The 24272-nt window shown below is 39.3% G+C and overlaps 1 protein-coding gene across 1 annotated transcript in view; it reads left to right on the top strand.

The window, feature by feature from the left end:
* Positions 1 to 1953: 1953 nt before the first annotated feature.
* Positions 1954 to 24272, top strand: part of loxhd1b (lipoxygenase homology domains 1b) — a 33197-nt gene continuing 10878 nt past the window's right edge. Inside the window, 30 exon segments of the mRNA XM_034691168.1 lie at positions 1954 to 2112; positions 4020 to 4905; positions 7370 to 7484; positions 7663 to 7674; positions 7979 to 8059; positions 8262 to 8446; positions 8646 to 8663; positions 8666 to 8743; positions 8888 to 8914; positions 8917 to 9035; positions 11165 to 11288; positions 11731 to 11840; positions 12862 to 13002; positions 13129 to 13264; positions 13898 to 14058; positions 14161 to 14247; positions 14936 to 15071; positions 15175 to 15329; positions 15786 to 15946; positions 16052 to 16128; positions 16235 to 16431; positions 16863 to 17055; positions 17881 to 18041; positions 18121 to 18439; positions 20405 to 20556; positions 21568 to 21701; positions 21862 to 22007; positions 22204 to 22308; positions 22414 to 22542; positions 22636 to 22800. Coding sequence (XP_034547059.1) covers positions 4200 to 4905; positions 7370 to 7484; positions 7663 to 7674; positions 7979 to 8059; positions 8262 to 8446; positions 8646 to 8663; positions 8666 to 8743; positions 8888 to 8914; positions 8917 to 9035; positions 11165 to 11288; positions 11731 to 11840; positions 12862 to 13002; positions 13129 to 13264; positions 13898 to 14058; positions 14161 to 14247; positions 14936 to 15071; positions 15175 to 15329; positions 15786 to 15946; positions 16052 to 16128; positions 16235 to 16431; positions 16863 to 17055; positions 17881 to 18041; positions 18121 to 18439; positions 20405 to 20556; positions 21568 to 21701; positions 21862 to 22007; positions 22204 to 22308; positions 22414 to 22542; positions 22636 to 22800 — 4330 coding nt within the window. The 5' untranslated portion in view covers positions 1954 to 2112; positions 4020 to 4199.

Here is a 24272-nt window from a genome sequence, read left to right as displayed (position 1 = left end):
TTAGAGGGTCATGTCACCTCACACGTTTGTAAAAAGATTTATGTAATGCACAGAGCTCCCCTTATTTGTTTTTGTATTAAGTTAAGAACACAGGTATTAAGAAAATAACGGTTCCAAATGAAAGTGCAAAAACTGAGAAGAAATAGACTTCTGAGTGAATCCCAATGAAATATGTTAAGAGTGTAACAGTATAAAAGATGCAACCAGAGTGAATCCACTATTGAATAAATGCAATGGTGCAGATAATCCAAATGTAAATGGAGGTGTCTCCCTCTGCTGGCTGAAATGAAGTTTACTCAAAACTGCAGGGATGCTCTGTGCTCATGTGCATAATATGTGCCAAGCTTACAGTATTTTAAGATCATTTTCATACTGCATTTAAATTCTAGCTCAGCTCACAAAAGGCATAGAAAAATCCTGACCTATAATCATTTATAGTTTAGAAGTCATTTTCTTTGTTATATATCTTTTCTATGATAGATTCATGAGCAATATTTTTGAGCATACCCAGAGGAAAATTTTACTGCTCAAGGCTTTCTCTTTTAAGTCTCTGGAGACAAAATTGAGATTCTCACTTCAGCCTCATTCAAGTTTCAAATTGTTCTCATTCGTTTCTCATTAGTTTCTCCTAAAATTCACTAGGAGAAATAGTTGAGACCATGACATGAGTCTTATTTGAGACTTAATTGAGAGATCTCATTTTGGCCTTTTTGTCTTTATTTGACAGGACAGCTGAAGAGAGACAGGAAATGTGGGGAGTAGTGAGAGACCCCTGCGACGAGGACTGTAGCCTCTGTATGTGGGGCGCTTAGACCGCTAGGCCAACAGCGCCCACAAGAATCCACTCCTTTAATTGTAATAATCTGGCTAAATCTGGTCGGCCCTTTTGCGGCCCATATTTTAAATAAATGGTCTGTCATACCTGGTATGAAATCTCTATCTTTTGCAATTTCTCTCAAATCCACTAAATCTTTGTGAAGTTGTTTTGTTCCAAACAGACTTGTAAAGGAAGGACCATAGTGTCAAGTCAAAGAAGAGATCATTTGAAATCTAAATAACTGATCTTTCAAGAGGTTCAAATGTTTTAATGAGAATTGTAAGCTTGTGGACAATTACATTGAAATCTTAATTTTGCAGGGCACTATAAAATGTTCATGAAAAGATGAGCTCAGGCTCTTTCTTTGCTCCATCTGAGCTCAACTTGAGACACAGAAACTGAGTCTGACAAAAACAAATGGATGAGGTTAGATTGAGACGATTGAGAGAGCTCCCTGATTTCTCCACCTGAGCTCAAAAGGAGTCACAACACTTGAGAAATACCTGAGAATCATTGCAGATTTTTACCAGATCTCCTTTTGAACTGAAAGGGAGACTAAGCTGAGACTTTTTGCAACTTTTTTTTTTCTAGAGGCAAGAATGAGAAACAGGAGACATAAGCTATAGTCTCATTTTGCTTTCAAACAGATCTCATTGTTGTCTAGGAGACATAAATGAAACACTTTTGAGATCTCCTCTCTAAATTTATTTTCCTATAGGTATGTACTCAAATTATCTGTCATGGTGAAGTTCCACTTTTTGAAAAGCATTTACTTAAGTAGAGTTAAAGAACACACCAAGATAAATAACCAATGCATCATACACTAGAATCCTAAAGCTGCAAATGTTGCTAACAGAAACAGTAATGGCAAGAAGCGCTTAAAGTAAATTTTCAAAAAATAGAAATACTTAAAACCCCAACAAATGCTGTTTTAATATTTTAAGTATTGCATTTTTCAACATGAATAAAACTGTTGCTGCATTACCTTTTTTTATGGACGATTTTGATGCGTAGATGCCTTCTTTAGGTGAATTATGGGGAAGCAGAATTTGTTAAGGTTAATGAGCAAGGCCACTAGGGGTCAGTGTGGTATACCAAATGCGCATCCAACTATTTTCCAACAAAACTCCACTCAACACTGACAACTTTGTAAATGTTGCCTCAAGATTTTAAACAACGGCTCAATACAGTGTGAGACATAATCATAGTGCCTGAATCAACTGTCCAGTCACCTTTTGAGCAAACTCACAAGGGGACAATCTCACGGGTTTGAGCAGTTCAGGGTTTTAATGCAAGTACAGTAAGTTGACTTGTTGAAATATGTTTTTAATTGAACATTTGTCTAATTCATGTCAGCAAAATGAAAACAAATGATGGCAATTCGATTTTTCTTGTGTCTGTTTCGTTTGGTCTGTTCAAGATTTTTTTTTTTCCTGAGATAATATATTGACTACATAACTAACCCTGGCTGCCAAGGCTGTCCAAAAGACAAATAAGTTTGAGATGACAGAAGTTAAACTTCCAGCAGAATCATGCTATGTTTCTGTATGTAACATTTATTTTCAAACAAAGCAACAGAATAATACCATTCCAGACAGTGGCTGTTTGTAAAGTCACTGGATGTTAGTGAGTATTGCTTTGAGTAACAATGGTTTGAAGTGCAGTTAAATATTATTATTATTTATTCAGTGATGACAGTTGGACAGATTGATGCTAGGGGCTAGCTAAAAACAGCAGGGAGCAAGGATAGTTTAATTTGTACATTAGCCTTTGAAAAAAGCAAAGTAACATAAATCAACATAAAATGGTTTATTTTATTTTTTTTATACTTTATTTTTGTAAACAGGCATAGGTAGACAATACAGCTCAGTGAAACAGAAACAGTAGGTCATTTATACATCCATGTGTTATAATAGTGGAAATACAGTCAGTCCAGTAATGGCTTATTAATCCGTCAACGCTACGTACACAGTCCATTTTTCCCAGTAATGCAAACATGTTTCTGTTCCTAGGTTTAGTAAGTAAATCATTCTCTCCATATTTTCAATAGTAGACACAATGTCTATCCACTCAACCAACAAAAAATGCAACCATTTTCGTGTCACAGCCTTTTTGCTGGCTGCTAATAAAATCTTTAACAAGTATTTATCCTTAGCTGAGAGGTGGGCTGCAATGTTACCCAGATAAATTGTTGAGAATGAGCAGTCAATCCCTGCTCCAAAAATGTTTCATAATGCCTTAATTACTCCCCCCAATACGACTTTAGACTTTAGACTTTATTGTCCCCTTGGGAAATTCTTTTCCACAACACCTTTCTGCATCTCCACAGACATAGACAAACACAAGCACTTACACTGTATGTACAGTGTAAGCTCAACAAAGTATCCACAAAGACATCAGCACTCAGTCAAAGTCATCTCATTCAGTGAGGCCTGTTGTTCAGGCTCGCTATGACAGCAAGGATCAGGCTACTGCCAAGGCGTGCCCTTCTACTGTACACCTCAGTGCTCTCTACCTGCGCGCTGAGGGGAGTGGGATGAGGTAGACGTTTAGTGGATGTGTGATGTCCTGTTCTATTGAGGTTGTGATACGTCTGATGGCCCTGTTTTTTAAGTCTGTGAGGTTTGGTGTGGGGAGACCGATTATTTTAGAAGCTGTGGTGGTTATGCGTGTGAGTTTGGCCTGGTTTTTTACAGATAACATGTTGTAGAAGCATTTAACATAAAATGGTTTAAAGGTGAAGGTGTTAAGGTGAGTGAGTCTGTTAGTTACAAATGTGTCCCAGAAGGATTCCCAGTGTGTTTAGTTGACTGTCCCCATCAAAGTAGCTAGGTAGTTAGCTGCCAATGGATAAGCAAAACAAGCCCAAAAGAGCAAGGTCGATGTAATTTTTCCCATAGGTTTCCACACAGTGACTGCGATAAGAACATTTGTGTTTAAATTCTTGAGAGTCATATTCACAATTACAACCATAATAATAATGTATGACTGCATGATAAGACCAAAAAACGTACAAAAGCACTTAAAATAAGAATTTACTGTATACCTGTAAGGGGTAGGTGAAAGCAGCTAAAGTGTTTATTAATGCAGACCTTTTTGGAATTTTCTAGCAGTACTCTATGTCAGGGGGGCTTCCTCCTGTGGTCAGGTTACAACATGCAAATTATCATTTTAATGAGGTCAGCATCTGCTTCTTCTCCAGGTCAGGATAACCTGCAGAGAGGGCCTTCCCCAGCCGCCTGCCAAAAAGCAGTCTGTGAGCTTGCTGATTTGTACCTGTGTTGCCAGTTGGACACTCCTCAGCAGTCACAGGTCAGTTTAATCAAGTTTCACCGGAACTGCAGGAATTGGTTACAGTTACAAGGTAGTAAATAAATTAAAGATGCCCCCAAAAAAGAAAAAAACAAGACAGAGTGCAGAGGAGGAAACCAAAGATGTGGATGACGAGGACTCTGAGGATCAGAAACCAAAGCCTAAGAAGAAAAGTAAGCAGGTAAGTGAGTCAGAGGATGTTGGAAGACGGAAGAAAAAGAAGAAGTTTAAAGACAGCGATGAAGAAGGATATAATTCAGACACATCAGGGCCTGATGTGAAGAGCACCAAGACCAAAGGGAGAGATAAAGAAAAGGTCATAAAGTATAAGAAGAAAGCCAAAGAGGAGAGCGGGGATGAGCTGAGCAGCAACTCGCAGAACTCGGATAATGAGGATAACAGCAATGACTCCTGGAGGAAAAAGAGAAGAGGAAAACTCCCTGATGTGATTGAGACCACGAAGAAAGGAACAAAGAAGTCTTTGGACAAAGACAAGATGGGGTCAAAAGATAAAAAGTCCAAAGATGACAAAAAATCCAAGAAGGACTCGGAGAAAGGGGAAGAACGGACGGCTGGGGATGAAGAGGAAGGGAAGAAGAAAAAGAAAGAAAAGAAGAAGAAAGGTTCAGAGAAAGGAGAGAGTGATGAGGACAACAAGAAGACAAAAGGGAAGAAGAAGAAGGTGGAGAATTATGTTGAAATTTATGAGAGTGAGCTCCGCAACTATGAGCCAGAAAAGGTGGAAAACTACGAGGATGAGTATCACAAAAAGAAAGGTAACAGTTAACTTTTTAAATTAACCTTTGAAATGTGCATTGTAGAAATGACAAGGTTAAAGAAGCGTGCACAGACAGAGAATGCATTTATTAACTCTATGCAACTTCTGTTTGAAGCCAGACACCTGACACTGAGAGACATGAACCCTTGATTGCAGTTACGTGATTCTGATTATGTGGCTCAAGCATTTGGTTAATGTCCAGGGTAACATAACGCTCACTGAAGTAGTATCCATGCACTGCCTGTATGTTATCTCAACCTACAGCTATATGACACCTGCCACTCACTTAGGTCTGCACAAGATAGCTTCACGTCCTAATAAGTACCTCTTAGTCCTTTAAAGTTGTTTTTTGGCTCTCAGTGCTGAATATAAAAAGCCTGAAAGTAAACGATTCTGAATGTTTGATTTCACACATAAAACAGTGGAAACAAGTCAATTCACACAACGCAATTTTGCAGTAAAAATTATGTAGTTTAAATAAATATTTGTCCTCTAATTTTGTAAATTCCCTTGTAATCAGATACAGTTTTATTGGGAACGTGATATTAAAAAGAGAGTTGTAACTCAGAATAAAATATCCCAAATGTTAGCAGTGACCCCAGAAAGAACATGTAAAAGCTGCATGCTATTTTCTGAAAATTCTACTGAGCCGCAAGTTAACATTACTATGGCTGAACAAAGAAAGGATTGATCATCACAACCACGGACTGCACATTAAGATAGACCTCCTCCATCACCTACCATTTTACAAACGTGTCGCAGCAATGGACGCTGACATCTTGGCGATTGGAGCCAGAGTCTGTGAAGTAGAGATCAGCTCTTGGTGCCATTGATGGCCTTCCTCTTCTGCTAAACAAAACTTTAAATACACACAAAGCATACACAGCAAAGATCCACCAGGTTTGTACAGTCCACAGTGTTGCAGCGTGTTGTGTAGGTCAGGAGCAGATACTTTTGGTTGTTGAGTTCAGAGAATTGTTGTAGTTAAGGTTTCCTCTCCTACTCCTCTAATCCTATTCAAACGATACAGCAGAAGCTACATATGTCAACAGAGCTGTCAACCATGGCGTAACCCTATACCCTATTTTTAGTGTCAAATAACTAATTAAATCCAAAATTTTAAAAAAAAAGAGCATTTTTAAATAAATTAGCATCATTACCGCTAATTGTGATTACAGAGACTTTGTTTGAGAGAACTTTATTAGACCCGTGGTTTGATTATATAGTTTGACCTATGCCAAGACTCATCTATTAACATGGAGGAGCTGGGTCTTATCACCTCTACTGTAGCCAGTCATTTGGGGGAGCTCCAAGCGGCAACCTCCGGTCTCAAACGATAAAGCCCATGCGGAAGTGTTATAAACTGCAATTCATCGAGAATCCGCTTGAGGCTGGCTGCAGAAACACTGGAAACCACATAGACACCAATTCTAAGAAGACGATGTTTGCAGCATTAATAAACATGTTTACAGCCTGGTTCAAAAACCGGCTTGGCCCTACGAAGCTAATCTCTCTGTCGGCACACACTGTACGGGGGGTGAATTTTTTTCTAACGTGACGGTTCAGAAGATATTATGATTAGGAGTTTTTGCCCAAATAAGGACATGACTGACTTGTCTCCCAGTCGGGAACTCATAGCTGTTGGCTAGGAGTCTCAAACTCCGCCCCTTTACGTCACACTCTGCCTGGTTGAGTTCAGCATTTCCAATATGGCTGCCGCCGTCGATTGGCTTCAAAACAGCTCTCAGGAACAGATGGGTGATGTCACGGATACTACGTCCATATTTTATACAGTCTATGGGGAGCTCTGAATTTTGTTTTGGCTTCATCTTTGGGGGAGCTGTCATGTCACCCATTTCTTTATACAGTCTATGATCACATCAGATGATAAGGTTTGGAAAACAAAGTACAGTACAAGTAACAGTCTTAAGTTCAGCGAAAACAAAGTTTGTATCTGAGTTTGAGTCGTGCTCAGGGTTTGAAAGATTAGTCAGAGTCCTGCGGAAGTTTCCCAAAAGTGCCCTGCATAGTGGCACCAAGGCACAGGACAAGAATTTGGTGAGGAGTTTATTTCATATTAATTTGTTAGAAATAACAGGGATGAAGAGTCAAGTCGAGTAAAAGAGACTTCTTGATTAAAAAAAGGCTTAAAACTTTAGTAGCCACAGTCTCAAACCCATATAAAATTAGCTCTTTGCAACTGAATGATAAATGTTGATTTAAAGCTGCTGTCGCACCAGCTGTCTGATCTGACTTCTACTGATTCCCAGTTTTACACAAGAGAAAGATTTAATTAAAAGGACAGAAATGAGACACACAGATAGCAGCTTTTTTGTGTATCATTGAACATGTTTACTAATGTACTTCACCATCTCTCCCTGTGTACCACACTTTCCCTTGTTTGTTCCTCAAATCTGCTTTCTGAAACACACTTTGATTTATGTTTCCATTGAACCCTGCAGTGTACGAGGTGGTGACTATCACCGGTGACGAGAGAGGAGCAGGAACTGATGCCAACGTGTTCATCATTCTGTTCGGAGAATATGGCATCACTCCCAAAGTTCACCTGGCCAGCAAGTAAGTCCTCTGCAGATTATTGTAACTTCAGTTTGCAGCAGGATTGTTATAGCTTGCTGGGATGAAAATTGAGAAAAAGAAAAAGCAAAGGTTGAACTTGTTTATCACACTGCTCCATGTTTAATTTAGTGATTTCTTGTGCTTGAACTAAAACTGTATTTTTTTTCCTTCTTAACAGCACAGAAAAGAGGTATTCATCACTTAATGCACGGGTGGGAGTAGCTCAGTAGAATGACTGCTCAGACATCACTCTGCGTGCTGTGATTTTGTGTTAAATGTGCATGTCATAATTTGCTGTGTGATTTGGTCTGAAAGCTTTCTGTTTCATTGTGCAATGGGAGTGAATTTGGAATATGTTTGATATTTTCACAGATTTTCTTGACATTTTACTGTTTCTATCCTTTTTGCATGTATATCAGTTGAAGAGTTTGATAAGTGAGAAGTTTGATTGAAATCAGGATGTCTGTCAAATTTGATAATTCTGTGATTTTTAGGAGTCGCACAGCTTTCGAAAGGGCTAAAACTGATGTGTTCAGAATTAGGACTCACAATGTTGGACCTTTAAAAAAGATCAGGTATGTTTGACTGAGGACATTTTATTTATGATAAGAACTGTTTTTCCTTTTTCACAGTTGACTTGTTCGTAGTATAGCAAAGATCAAATGCTGCAAACATTGTTAAACTTGGGCTAGATCAAGGAAGAATTTATTTCTCTTTTTATACATTTTCAAAAAGAATGAGGACTAATTATCTAGATGTTAACTTATGTTTCTTCAGGATTGAGCATGACAACACTGGCATGAGTGCCAGCTGGTTCCTGGACAGGGTGGTGGTGACGGATGTGATCAGGCCTCACCTGAGGTTCTACTTTGCTTGTAACAACTGGCTGAGTAAGGTGGAGGGAGACAGCCTTTACGTCAGAGACCTGCTGGGTAGCATGGATCCTATGGAGATGCCCAAATGTATGTATGAACACATGATTTAGAATCCATTATAGAAGAGAGTTGTTTTATCAATAAAGGGTAGTATTTTTAGTATTCACACAAGGATCAATTGAATCAGGGCTAATAAAGATTGTTTTAATTCACACCGTGGTAGCTCAGACTATTTGGAAGTGTTTGTTTACAGTTTGTTTTTCAGCCTTTGCTCTTGTTTTTCAAGATAACAAGTATGGAGTGAGTGTTTTACTGCGGATGTAAAAGGCAGTGGAACCGATGCCGATGTCTTCATTAATATCTTTGGGGAGTTTGGAGACACAGGTAAAACGTTGCACAACACTAACATGTCTGTCTCTCACCTACTGTATGTACACATAAGTGTAACATTAAAGTGGTGTTAGTTCTTTTCCATTCAGGTTGTAATTTAACTGATTATTGTTACTTTTTTTTTTGTTGATGTTGAAGGTGAAAGGCGACTTGACAACGACAAAAATAATTTGAAAAGGGCACAGAGGACAAGTTCACCGTTGAGGCACCAAACTTAGGCAAAATAAGAAAGATCACCATTGGCCATAATAACAAAGGCTCCTCGGCAGGGTGGTTTGTGGACAAGGTAAGACACAGTCCAAATAGATGTTGTTTATTGTTGAAGACAAAAACCGGCTCATCAGTTAACCTTCCTGTCGTGTTCGGGTCAAATCTGACCGTTTTAAAACTTAAAAACTCATAAATGTTGTGTTTTACATCTGATTGCCTCAAGGCATCATGATATCCTTCACACTGTGCACTTCAACATATACAAGTGATGATCACCACTTTCATTGGATTTTGAGTGTTTTTAATCAACCTTGTTACACATCCCCATACACACCAACCCAAGACACACACACACACACACACACACACACACACACACACACACACACACACACACACACACTCATTTTGGTCTCTGGCTTTCCATTTCTTTTTTTCCTTACATGTTCAGTTTGGAAAACATATTCAGTGCCTATGTGTATTTTCACTGCAGTTATTCATGTTAACCACTACTCTGAGACATTGTTCACAGCTAAAAAGGGTTTTGATTAAAATTGTTGTGGTGATTAATCATTATTTGTGTTAATTTAAGAGCAGTTAAAACAGACTGGTCAATTTTGACCAGGAACACTAAAGTGAGGGGAGGAGGATGAACACGACAGGAGGGTTAAAGCAGATTACAGAAGACGATGTGTTACTTTCATTTATTACATCATGTGTAGCTCCCATGTTTTACAGCACCTTATCTGGAAACAAAACTCTGTCTTAAAGTCTTACTGTAGCTCATTCTTTTCAGCTCCGCCTCTGCAGAGGTACTTAAGACATGTGATCCTCTTCTTTCCTCTCAGTTGTCTCATATGAGACTCCTGTCCCTCCTCCTCCACTTTGTGTGTGAGACTGACAGATGACTTCATTCACACAGACACATGCATGCGCAAGCTCACACGTACACACACAAGGAACACCTGTCGTTATTCTACCTTCTTTGTAAAGAGAAACCATGACCCATTAAGAGATTGCCTTACATCAAGCAGAGAGACGGGTTGGTGGATTTGCTGGTGACTGCAGCACAGGCTGACACCAAAGATCACCTGGAACAACAAATGTGAATCGTATCTTTGCATTTTTGCATTTGTGCTGCTATCGAGACTCACAATAATGATGAATATATTTACATATATTTTGGAGTACAAAGAGCCTTTTTGCAAAATTATTCAAGCCTAGTTCTGCTATGTCATTGCTGCTAAAAACTTTTTTACTGTTTGATATGTAAGCCAAGTGTTCAAGTTTCATAAGGCTGATGGATTCAAAAGCTGCAAATTTACTAAACAAAATCAGCTGTCTCAAAAGTGCGGACAAAGCATAAATCAAATGATGTCAGTCATCATCCTCAAAAATGAAGATTTACATAAAAGCTCTCCCCTTCAATCAGTCATAATCAAAGAATCTTTATTTTATTATCCCGGCTGTAGAGAAGACGCTATACTGTAGTTAAAACAGGGACAAACTGTGGCTGCTGGTTTTTATTTTCTCTTCCTCCGACTGTAATGTTTGCTTTTTAACATGGAAGATCAAACATACCAGATAAAATAGCATACATTTACTATTAGAGGGTAAAAGTGTAACCCTCCTGTTATGTTGCGGGTCAAATTGACCCTTTTTAAAGTCTATTTTAGGCAATATATGCCTTCCAAACCAGCTAAATGCAGCATAAAAATCTGGGCAGCATGTGGCAGAAGAGGTGTCGTGTTAATTTATCAACATCACTTCATTAAAAAAAAAATCAAAATGTAAAATAAAATAGACAAAAATATATGTCATGTAAAACTATTGTATTTTTATTTAGGGCTTTCCAATGTACATTTAAAAAGTTTTAACATGAATTTTAATGAAAAACGAGTGAGTTATCCTCATTGAACCATGATCTGTGAGAATGAAAGAACACCAATGGACTAAATCTTGATTTAAATGGTTAGTAATGGAGTAAAAAAATAGATGAAAACAAATGTGTATTGGGATTTTTTGGGGTTCTGACACTTTTGGATAATTGAATATGCCCCGGGTCAAATTGACCCAGGAACATTATTGCTGTTCTAGAGAAATTTACATAACAGGAGGGTTAAGTGGAAAAGCACATAAAAAAGGATGAAAAGAGAACATTTTTTCACTACTGCCTCATATTTTCTTCTTCTTCTTTTTTTACAGGTGGTTGTGGATGATATGGGAAACAAGATAGTGTATGATTTTCCGATCAATCGCTGGTTTGCTTTGGATGAAGATGATGGAAAGATCCAAAGAGACGTTTTGGTGGGGGGGAGCCAGCCCACAGGTAAATGTTTTCCGACTTTGACAAAACTGCCTTGCATTCAGTTTTAATTTCTAAAAAAAAGAAACTTCATGCTAGGGAGGGTGACCAATGCAACAATGAAATCAATCTCTTGTTTGGCTTCTTTCTCCAGATAATTTTCCTCCTTTTGGAATAGTAATCTGCTTACCTAGTCTTAAAAATACAGAATAAAGGATTGTACAATAACATATCCTTTTCCAAGGAACATGTCATTTCAGTTTCACACCACATTATTCAGTCCAAAATGAACATTATGTATTCTTCCCAGCTTACCAGAGGTCAGATGTGTGATCATTAATCCTTTGGTTAGACTATCAATGTTTAGATCTCACGGATTTGGCTCCTGCTCAGCTTGTTAGGGGGAGTATTTGTGCTGTGATCCGCACTGACCCTTGATAGTCTAACATGTAACTGTACCCACTAGGTATTGTGTACAATGTCCAGATTGTGACAGGAAACATACGAGGTGCTGGGACCAACTCCAAAATCCACATCGTGATGCACGGCACGAAAGGCATGAAGAACAGTGGCAAGGTAATGACAAGATGCTGTAGTCTAGACGCAGACAAGACAACTTATACCCCATTTAAAAACATAGCTGCAGCAGTGACTTTACATTTGTGGCGGCGGTAGCTCAGTCCATAGGGACTTGGCTTGGGAACTGCAGGGTCGCCGGTTCGAGTCCCAGTATGGATGAAGTTTGACAAGTGGACTGGTGGCTGGAGAGGTGCTGGTTCACTTGCCTGGGCACTGCCGAGGTACCCTTGAGCAAGGCACCAAACCCCCCAACTGCGCTGGTTGACGCACTCTTACATCTCTCCCTAAGCATGTTCACTGCATTTGTGTGCATTTGTATGTATATACCAAAAAAAACTGTATGTGTAGCATGTCCAAAAATAGCATGAGTGAAAACATTTAATTTCCCCCCCTGGGGATTAATAAAGTACCTTTCATTTGGGTGAAATGGAGGGAATAAAGATATTCAACTTAGCATAAAAAAGAAATGGCAGAGTGAAATATATTTCTATCAGAAATCCAGAGGTTTTGCTTTGCTTTAATCTTTTGTTTCTTTTGATTTGTCTTATACTCCTTTTTCTAATGGGATGTTTTCACAGAGTCAGGGTAGTTTGAAAAGTGACATAAACAACATTATTATTTGTTATTTTTAACTACATTTTTGTTGCTAAACAGTCTGTTTCGAGGCATTTTTCAAACGTTGCTTATTTGTTGGGCAGTATGGGAAGTATTGTTTCTTTTCTGTAAAGAGTCTCAGCGTGTTTTCTTTTTGAAACCATGGTGGGTTTTTGTTGCATATTTCATAACCCATAATGCTCTGTAACTACCTGCTGCAGCTTACTCTGACAAAAAAGAAAAAAGTCGAAGTTAAAATATCATGCATACAGCAAAATGAAAACCCTCCTTTCAAACTAATTCCCCAGTGTGATTATGAATTCATAGATTCAGACCAATGGGACTGACTCTCTTCTTTGCATATCTGTCTCACAGCTGATGATTCATGATCTCTTTAGACTTGTCTTTGATGTATTTGATCCAGGTGTTCTTAGAGGGAGGAAAGTTTGAGCGAGCCCTGACAGACATCTTCAATGTTGAGATAGCTGCACTCCTCAGTCCCCTCAGCAGAGTCACCATCGGACACGATAACGATGGAGTCAGCGCTGGGTGGTTCTGTGAGAGGGTAAACTGCACAGACACAGACACAGACACACAGACACACAGACACAGACACACACACACACACACACACACATATGCAAACTCTACAACTTGATTATTTACCAACTAGGGATCTATGTTCTTGTAGGTGGTGGTGTACTGTCCGTTCACAGGTATAGAGCAGACCTTCCCGTGTAGTAAATGGCTGGACGAGAAGGAGGGAGATGGGCTTATAGAGAGAGAGCTCTATGAGATGGTCTCACTTCGACAGAAGAGACAGAAGAGTAAGTACAATGTGTGTAATTATGTATTTCAGCAGAATTTAATGCTGTCATTTTCCCTCTCATTTCCTGAAACACTGAGCGAAACATTCAAAAGCCCATTTAAAACTCCAACATTTGTTTCAGACATTTGCATAATGACTCAGCAGGCAGTCTACCTTCATTCTACTTTGTTTTTAGTGTGTTGTTTGTCCCTTTTCTTGCAAAATGAGGTCCAGTATCTCCTTTCAGAGGAAATTAAACAACAGAATCTGTGCATTAGCTTTATTTCTTGTGTCCACACAAATACAAAGTGAGTATTGTAAAGTGCCTTACTTCAAATCAATTAACAGTCTTATACTTTACATTTAAAATCATCATGGACTGATCTCTCTTAAATGTTCAGAGGGTAGGACTACACAATATTAAAATAGTCTGTAAACCCAACTGCACAGTTGGTTCCATCTGTGAGAAAAATGAACTCACTTATTAAACTCTTTTGGCAGTACAGAGGGACATGGGGAGCTACTTTTACCTCTTTGTTACAATAAAAAACATTAAAAAATTAAATGGGACACGAGTTATCTAATCTAAGATCAAATACACTGTGACAGAGCTCCTAAACTAAAGTGGATTATATGATGTGGTTCTCCTCAGAGCACCCCTGGTCCTTATGGATCTTTACGTCTGACATAGCCAGTGCAGGAACCGATGCAGACATCTCCTTCCAGGTTTACGGGGATAAGGGCAAGAGCGATGAGATGAGACTGAACAACAAGACAGACAATTTTGAACAAGGACAGGTGGACAAGTTTATGGTGGGTATCTAGTATTTTAAAACAAAAAAAAACAATCACAACAGTCAGATATTAAGGGATTTAAAGAAAGCTGTTTGTTTGTATCTTGATGGGACTTTACAGGTTGAGCTGCCTGATTTGGGGACTTTGAGCAAACTCCGTATCTGGCATGAGAAGAGGAATCCTTTCGCAGGATGGCATCTAAGTAAGGTGAATAACTCTGTTTTCTCATAATGGAACAATCACAGATTTATAACATCAGTTAAAGGTGGAGTGTGCCGCTTTCATCCATCACACTTTTTACTGCACGGGGTAAAAAACTAAGTGTCTCTTAGCTACACAATAGCTGCTCACAGACATTCAGGTTGCTTTCTAATTTGCCAAAATGCTGTTCTGATGTGAACTCTAGTTTCATGCAAGTTGTGAGTGTTCTGTCTGTAGCTGGTGTGCTGGCTATTAGAGGGCTCTTATCCTCTGCAAGTGAGCTTTGTTGCTCTAGCCCTAGCAAACTTGGCTCACCCATAACCCAGCTAACATTAGTAACATCATCCTGTTTTTATGTCTCTGTTTTTGTCTTTACAACCTATTGTTAATGACTCAATATCAGAAATCTATTTCCAAAGTAGCATCAGCTACCTTTCATTATATGCAGTTTGTAATTTACCCACATACGCTCTGCCATGTGGGCTAGCTCTTTCCAATAAACAGTATACAGTATAATAAGACAGTGAAGATTACTCTGTTAACTTAGAGAGTGTCATTAGATTATATGAAGTTTAAATATTCAATCAAACCAAAAGGTTGATGTCTTAGTATTCTGTGTGAAACAATCATCCAGATTCATGTCTATTTAAATGAAAATAAGGCTTAAAGTTTTGTCTTGTATTTTTCTAACAAGGCGACTGTGATGAAGACATTAACAAAGGAGAAGTATACATTTCCCTGTGAACGCTGGCTGGACACTAACGAAGATGATCAAGAGGTTGTGAGGGAGCTGCCTGCCACAGGAAGACTGGTTGCTGAGCCGCTTCCATGTATGAAAGACACCTGTATTCATCATGAGCACTCGCAATGTAATTTTCCAAGTAAAGAGAAGATTTAAGTTTCTTCATGATTGTATTTTTTTCTATTCTGCAGTGATGAAATATAGAGTGACAGTTTGCACTGGGACTGTTGGCGGCAGTGGCACAGATGCATCCGTTTTTCTAAATCTGATCGGAGACCATGGAGACACCGGAGATCGTGAGATGATCAACTGCAAAAACAACATCAACAAGTTCGAGAAAGGAAGTGTGGGTACACTCATTCAGATTGCATTATTGTTAAAAGTCGAGCTTAGTGAGATAACATAATGTAATCAACAAATAGTAAACTTAGGTATTTTCTCTGTCACTCATTGGAGCCAATCAGCTAATCCATGTGACTTATATTTACCAATCAACCCCTCTTGAAGCATGCTGCTCACTGTCTGTGATACCAATGATGAAAAATTAGTGGATGTTTCAGACTGATTATGGAATTCACTCAAGTAATCAGGCCTTCCCGATGGAGTGCTCATCTGAGATAGTCAAAAAAAAAGCCTGCTCTGATGGGATTACTTTAATGTGTTTGTCATTCTGTAGCGAAGGCACAAACACTAGAATACGCACTTAAAATAAAAAAGTGATATCCACTGATTCACCACTTATCCCTTTGTTTGATACAGTAATGCCATCAAAACATGATGTTTGTGTTGTTTGTCTCTCCAGCTGGATGAGTTTATAGTAGAGGCAGTTGCCATCGGGCAAGTCCGCAGGGTGAGGATCGGACATGATGGCAGAGGTGGAGGCTGCGGCTGGTTCCTGGATAAAGTGATCGTAAGAGAGGAGGGACAGGCTGAAGCCCAGGCTGTGGAGTTCCCCTGCAACAGGTGCTTTATATTCAGTGTGAATAAAGAAATTAACAGCTGTTACAGCCACAGCAGAGAGTAGTGGTATAGATGTAACAGGTGAGAATTTGTTTATTAAACGTGCAGGTGGCTGGATCGCAATGAGGATGATGGACAGATTGTCAGAGAATTAGTGCCATTTGCAGATGGGCAGCGTCTTTACAGTAAGTCAGAGATTTCTTGAGTTCCATCCAAACACACACACATATATATATATATATATATATTATCTCCTTCTGATGTTTATGTTGGTGTTTCTGTGCATGTCAGATGTGGGCTATCACATCGCCGTGAAGACAGGTGACATCCCAGGGGGCAGCTCAGACTCCAACGTGTTTGTCAAGCTCTACGGAGAGAAGGGCAACACCAGTAAGATGTTACTGGTTGTCTCTGACAACAACCTGGGGAACTACTTTGAGACGGGCCGCGTTGACATCTTTATTGTGGAAACATTCGACATTGGACAGGTGACTGAGTGGAGGTGGAAAATTGTTTCAGATTTATGGTACTATCACTATAAGAAGCTTTGGGAATCATTAATCAAAGGCTCACAGGCATCCACACTGGAGTTCTTTGAATGAACCACAAACAGGCGGATAGTTACATGAAGTTACTATCATCTGTGCTTCAGATAAGATCGTAACATTGTACTCTGAAAGTCTGAATATGCAGCCTTTCTTCTTACACATTGTTTCAAGCAAAGAGAGATCAATCCGGCATGAGACTGCTGCTGTTGACGTAAGAGATTAGAGAAACTGCAGAACACTAGAAATGCTTTTGATCTATTTTATATTTCTTCATAAGAATGTCTCTATCTGACTCTTTTGTATATCTTAATTTAATTATCTTAATTCATCAAGTTCTACTTATTGTTTAAAGTATTTGTATCTAATTCCAGATCAACCGTCTAATGATTGGCCACACGAATGAAGGCATGCGTGCCGGCTGGTTCTTGGACAGCGTTCAGATCTTGGTTCCAGTCCATGGAAAACAATATATGTTCCCCAGTCACCGCTGGCTGGATGAAGATGAGGCTGACGGCAAGACGGAGGTGGAGATTTACCCGAGTGAGATCCTGGATATGGAACAATGTAGGCAGCACTCTGAAAGCATCAGAAAAGACTACTTAAACTCACACACACAGGATTCATACAGACAGTGTGACATTCTCTACAATAGTTTTGGATCTAAAGACTAATCCTGTTGTTTTTTCAGGTCTTCTAGAGACTTAAAGACTATGTTTTTAAATGGCAGGTGTCAATTTAGGCCAGTGTGAGAATATACAGTACTTATCATCACCGTTGGGCAGAAACCCTGTATCTCCAAAAGAACAGAGGCACAAACAACAAGAAAAGGTTAAATAATAAAAGACTAAAACAAGTAAGAAGATCATAAGGTGATCGTAATAGTAGCTAAATAAATAAGATAAATAAATGTTGTTGGAAATGATTTTAATAATGTAGTCCAGGGCTAAAACGAAGTTACTCCAAATTAAAAGCCAGATTAAAAAGCTATGTTTTGCATGGGATTCAACCACAAGCTTTTTTAATACTTCCATATTTTAGAAAGCTTTCTGACAGACGTTAAGGAAGATCGATATAATTGATTTATGCAAAAAATAAGAATTATTAAACATTGAGATGCAAGGTTTTTGCCCGACAGTGATGTTTTGTTGCTTTATAAGTTTGACTTTTTACAACATCTTTTCTAATGTGTACCTTGAAACCACTTCCTTGAAAAGTCTTATCAATGTTTTATTCCTGTTTGTGTTCTTCTGATATGTTTGTGCATGCCTGTAACTTTACTTACAGACCATCAGTGCTAACATGACCTCATTTTGTATGTAGTGTATGTGGTTTCTCAATACCACTGATCATCTATCATGTATTTATCCTCCGTCAATCTGTATTTTTCAGTGATTAACTACGAGGTCACAGTTGTGACTGGAGATGTGACATTCGCCGGCACCAACGCCAAAGTGTTCATCCAGATCTACGGGGACAAGGGAAAGTCAGAGATCATCACACTGGAAAGCAGATCCAACAACTACGAGAGGAACACCACAGAGATATTCAAGGTATCAAAGCTTTGATGTCATGCTGTTTGTGGAAAGCTGTTATCACATTTTGTGTTGAAACACTGAACTTGTTCTCCAGACGGAGGCCAAAGATGTTGGGAAAGTCTTCAAGATCCGCATCGGTCACGACGGCACAGGGATCGGATCTGGCTGGTTCCTGGAGACGGTAGATGTCAAACATCTGATCATGGCCATGGTGCCCAAGGAGAAGAAAAAAGAGGATAAGAAAAAGAAGAAGAAAAAGAAGAAAGACGAGGAAGATGAGGAGGAGGGTGGAGAGGAGATGCAGGAAGTGGTGCTGACTTATCATTTCCCCTGCTCACGCTGGCTGGCTGGGGGAGAGGAGGATGGTGAGCTGGTGGTTGAGCTGCTAGCAGAGGATGCAGAGGAGCTGGAAGGTATGAAAGAAATATAACACTGTGATCATTTTAAAGAGAGGTGTTGAATGTCTGCGGGCCAAGCACACATTTTAATTATGTTGGATGTCACGATTCAACTTTGCTTGGCAGTGGAGCAGCCACAGAACTGGCAAAGTACCACAAAACACTGTAACCTGTTTCTGCATGTGCACTGCAGAATGGAAATGGCACAGGAACCACTGAAATTGTTATTTTTGAATTATGAAGTAGTAACAAGCTAATTCCCAACCCCAAAATAGATGTTTTACCACCCACAGCGCTAGGGAGCTGTGTTTTATGCTCTGATGAATTCAGCAGAATTGTATAACTTATGTACTACATAATTCTTTGTTGCACGAACACTTCTGAAATGATACCGCGGAGTAAAACAGCATCTATTAAGTAGAAGCAAATTGATACAATCTGTAAAGGAAGAGAGTAAAGGAGAAACATGTTTAAATTAAAACCCATAAGACTTAAAGCACAACAAACCATTTGATTGTCATGCATGGTTATCAGTAGATATATGACATAATAGGAAAAACACTTATTACTTTTACTGTGCCAGAAAGAGATTAAGTTTGTCTCAGTTTTCACAACCCAACTTTTTTTTCCTATTCTGACCCACAATCATCTGTTCAGTGGAATATACATCACAACAACTGAGCCTCTGTGAGTTCATGGATAGATGACACTGCAGTGATGGATTGTGATAGCAGTGTTATAAGGAAGCACAGTTGTAGTTTTTTATTTAATTTTTTTATTTAATCTTTATTTAACCAGGTAAGTCATTAAAAACAAATTCTTATTTCCAGTGACGACCTGGCAAAAGGCACAGCCTTTTAAGGGGTAAAGGGTCAGGGATAACAGTAATGAAACAAACACAAGGGTAAAAACATAAAAGACAAGTTAAAGATGACAGGACAGAACAGATGTGTACAGGTGTGTTTAAGGGAGTCCATGAGAGAGTTCCTGAAGGCTGGTTTTGAGATGCAGTGGACAGGTTTTAAACTTTTCTGTAAATTGTTCCAGTCTGTGGGCACAGCAGACTGAAATGATGACTGACCGATGACTGAATGTGTTTTGGGGATTTCCAGCAGGATCAGGTCTGCTGAACGTGTGTTGTAAGTGGCAGGTGCAGATTTTAACAGGCTACATAGATACAGAGGTGACAGTCCAAGAAGAGTTTTGTATATGAGCATGTACCAGTGTATTTCACGACGGGTGTGTAAGGATTGCCAGTTTACAGAGGAGTATAAAGTGCAGCGGTGAGTTCTGAAATGGGCATTTGTGGCGAAATGTATGGCAGAGTGATAGAGAGAGTCCAGCTTGTGCAGAGTAGATTTGGAGGCAGAACGGTAGATGGTGTCACCATAATGCAACATTGGTTTGTCCCTGTTGTATTGACACCTAATGCAAAACCTATACTTAAGAGAGATGGTGGAATCTTGTGGTTTCTGTTGTACCATGATTTACCACTAAAGTCAGGCAGGCAGATTGGCAGTATAAGGATAACAATTTTCAAACCAGAGAAATAGGAGCCTTTATGTGGGTCGATTTGGCTACAAATAATACTGTAAATATGGGTCATCAGTTGGGTTAAGTTCTTGAACTTTTTAAATATGTCAGCCGGTTATTCAACTTATTTTTCTCACAGTTTCTTACCAGGAACACAGTCTTCTTAATACTTAAAGTGAACTTTCAACCACTTCCTTAGATCAAGTCTCAAAACAGATAACATGAATGTACTTGAACTTCAGCTGTGTTGACTACACTCAAGGTAAGGTGAGGTTAAGGTATCAGTGATGTAACACCTGAAAGAACTCCAGGTGCTAGTCCTACCTTTTGATCAAGTTATTCTGTATTATTAATCACCACAATGGTCCGATTTGACACAGTTTCTTGACCGACATTCACGACGGGTTAAAGAGGTGTTAGTAATTCATCCCTCCTGTTGTCTGACAGTCAACACCTACGAAGTGTGCGTCTTCACTGGGGACATGCTGGGTGCTGGGACGGACTCCAAAGTCTTCATTAATATTTATGGAGAAAACGGAGACACCGGGGAGCGCTATCTGAGGAACTCTGACAACATCAACAAATTTGAGCGGGGGCAGGTATGGAAGCTTAAACAACAATGTCACTACTGCTTTTGAAAATCGGCTAATGATAAGAGGAGGGGATCTGATGAGATACAATTCATTATTGTAACAGAAAAGAGGAAAATGCTCCATCGTAAAAAAAAAAAAGACCAAACACTTCATTTACTGTAAACTGGATCTATTTAATCATATTTATTAAATGATCTTAAATGTGTTAACCAGGAGTAGATGCTCTTTTGAGTCTGTGTCTCAAATACAAAAAAAAAAAATTTCATAAGGGCTGTATATTTTTAGTCTGTTTCTTGGAAGACGTCCTGCAGAAAATTAACCAGCAGTTAGCCAGGGACTCAAGCACACTTCCACGCAACATGAGTCTCTCATTAAGGTGTGGGTGGGAGTGTTTTCTGGTAGGATTACAAGCTCTCATGCAGGCAAGCCAGCTGTGACTGAGAGGAGCTATAAGGAGTCCTCTCTGTCATTAAACCTATCCTACTTTTACTAATTTCTTTGTCCAACTTTTGAATTGTTGATAACGCTTGGCATGTGAAATTCATGTCCACAGGCAATCAGGTCTGTTTTTTCTCACTATTCAAAAAAAGACAATAGCCTAGCGTCAGTCATTGATAGGATTTCCTTTCTTTACAAAACTACCAGATGCTGTTAAGTCTTAGCTGGCATATTTTCAATACTAATGAGGGAAGTTTAGTTTGAATGATCAGTCTGTCAATCATACAGGGTACTCAGAATCTTTGTTGTGTGTTTTTATTATCACAATGTCTACTAAAGCAGTTGTTCTTTTCAAACAATGTCACAAAATGTTCTGTGATAAGTTTGCCTGGTTCTGTTAAAGCTCCTGTCAGGAATTTTTAGCTGGTTATGAAACAGACTGAAAGTTGTATTTTTTTTTAAGTTATATTTTTGGGGCTTTTTGCCTTTAATCCTTAGGACAGCTGAAGAGAGACAGGAAATATGGGGAGTAGAGAGTGGGGGAAGACATCATTTTTCTCTTGCTCCTGTATTTTGTAGGAGGATGTTTTTACTGTGACAGCTGTTGATCTGGGTCCTTTAAAGAAGCTTCGAATCCGACATGGCAACACTCAGCCTTATTCAGCCTGGTACCTGGATCGTGTTGAGATTGTGGACACAAAGGATGATATAACGTAGGTAAAACCAGCATTAAGTTTGTATGGATTTTATTCGGTTATATGGTTATCAGAGGCAAAGAACTGTACGCCTTGAAACAGTTATACTTTCATGTAATGCCAAAACTGATTGAGATGAACATAGAGTGTTAATCAGAGGTCTTTCTTTGCTCCACAGGTACTTTTTCCCATGTAACCGCTGGCTGGCAGTGGATGAAGATGATGGACAGATAGCAAGAGAGCTGGTTCCTGTAGACGAGGCCTTCATGAGGAAGGATGAGGACGAGGAGGGAACAGGCGCCACCCTGGGCCTTGAGCAGAAATGTAACACAGTTTCAAAGCTGGCTCATGCCTTAAATATATTTTATTAGTAGAGGGACAAGATCAAAGAGTGCCCTGTTCAAGTATTTATGTATGTGCTGCTTAAACATTCAGGTGTAGACAAGACCAAAGAGGGACTTGTGTGCTAGTATGAAGATGAAAAGGGTTCAGATACTGACATTTTAAATTCATCTCACAGCCATGTCTACTACATACACCCTCAAAATTAAAACTGGTGAAAAGAAGTATGCTGGAACTGATGCCAATGTCTTTGCCATTCTGTTTGGAGAAAATGATGACACAGGTGAGATAACTCAGCGGCATCCTGGCATCACTTCATCCAGCTTCATGCTTTATGTTTTTGGCTTCATTAACCACGCTGACTCTGATGTTTTTATGTCACCCACAGGAATCGTCAACCTAAAGGCTTGTAAGAACTACAAGAATAAGTTTGAAAAGGGGATGATCAATGAGTTTACTGTGGAGGCGGTGGATTTGGGCGATCTGGAAAAGCTTCGAATTGGGCATGACAACTCAGGTTAGAGAGACAGGATGTACAGGCTAAAAATAATAAGTCCTCATTAGCTGTCAAAAAAAACAAACTGAAATAACAGTCTCTTTCTTCTCTCAGGGGGTTCATCCGGTTGGTTCTTGGACTGGGTTGAAGTTGACGCCCCCTCACAGGGTCAGAGGATGCGTTTCCCATGTGGCCGCTGGTTGGATAAAGGAGAGGATGATGGGGCAATTTTGAGGGACCTTTTTCCCGCTGAGTTACAGACAGAACTCTATACGCCATGTGAGTGAAGAGCCCTTAGAAGTACTCCAATCCATTAGTGAAAGAAGCAATGTGCTCATTGAGAACTCTTCCTATAAATATGCAAAGTTTCACTCACATAGAAGTGTGGGTGCATTAGCAATGAAGTATGTTTAAAGCACTCTGTATAAAGAAGTGTGCTTTGTCAGAGCCAGCACTCTTTGATTTCATCAAACGACACGAGTTGTAAGAGTTGCTCTTAAACTTCACTACAGACACACAACTCCACTGCTTGGCGTACACATAAAAGTCCAAGTCACAAGGAAGCAGCTTTAGATACTAGTGCATCCATGGTGCCTTGTTTTATTGTCACTTCTGATATTTTTATAAGATCACATTAATCCTCCTCCTCCATTCAACTCACCCTCCCACCTGCTCGCTTGACCTCCATGGGGTCGAGAGCCTTCAGCCACTCGGCCCCTCACCTCTGGAACTCTCTCCTCCTGGACGTACAAAATTCCACCTCTCCCACCACCTTCCAATCCCGCCTAAAAACTAACTTTTCCGCCAAGCCTACTCACTCTAATCCATCTCTTTGGGACTGCAATGACGTCCCCTTCCCTTTCTTTTTTCTTGTATGGTATTCTTTATTCTAATGTATGTATTTATTTACTGTTGAGTGTAGCTTTTATTATTGCTATGTTGTAAGGTGACCTCTGGTGTCCAGAAAGGCACTATTATTATTATTATTATTATTATTATTATTATTATTATTATTATTATTATTATTATTATTATTATCACTACAGCCAAATAGTCAAATAATCCTGCATGTACCTTAGCACAACAGAGTCCTGAACTATCCCTGACATGATACCTCTTTCTACTCTCTTTGTTTTTTAAAGGTGACATATCATGCAAAATTGACTTTTTAATGGTTCTTTACCTGAAATATGTGTCCCTGGCATGTCTACAAACCCCCCGAGAATGAAAAAATCCATTCTGCCCCTGTTTTGATTTCTACACCTTTCTGTAAATGTGTGTGAAACGAGCCGTTTCAGACTTCCGTGTTTTTGTTACGTAACAACAATATCCGGTCTGTCACGGAGTCAGAGCTCGGAGCTTGTTCAGCCCATAGACTGTATAAAATGATACTGAATCCCTCCCCCGTTTTTCATTACCTGCACAAATGTGTGCTAACAAGGAGCTTAGAAGGGAGGCATGCTAGTTGTAGGCTGTCTTAATAAACACAAAGCTCGGTTTTACTCCCCACGTCTGCAGATTTGAAGATCTAGTGGATGATTTTTATTTATCATGGATAAGTGCTAGCGCTAGTTAGCATAGCCACATAGCTACATGTTCATAGCTGTGTACCAAGACACACGTCTACATACTGATAAATAAAACAACAAGAAACACTAAAGCTGTGACCAATCTTTCAGAAAGGTCCTGCTACAGGCGCCTCTCCGTCAGGATCAGATTCTGGATCAGATTCAGAGGGTTGAAGTAACGCG

This window comes from Notolabrus celidotus, chromosome 9, assembly GCF_009762535.1.
Source record: "Notolabrus celidotus isolate fNotCel1 chromosome 9, fNotCel1.pri, whole genome shotgun sequence".
Taxonomy (NCBI): domain Eukaryota; kingdom Metazoa; phylum Chordata; class Actinopteri; order Labriformes; family Labridae; genus Notolabrus; species Notolabrus celidotus.
Note: the sequence above shows the minus strand (reverse complement) of the source record. Positions and strands in the feature narration are given on the sequence as shown.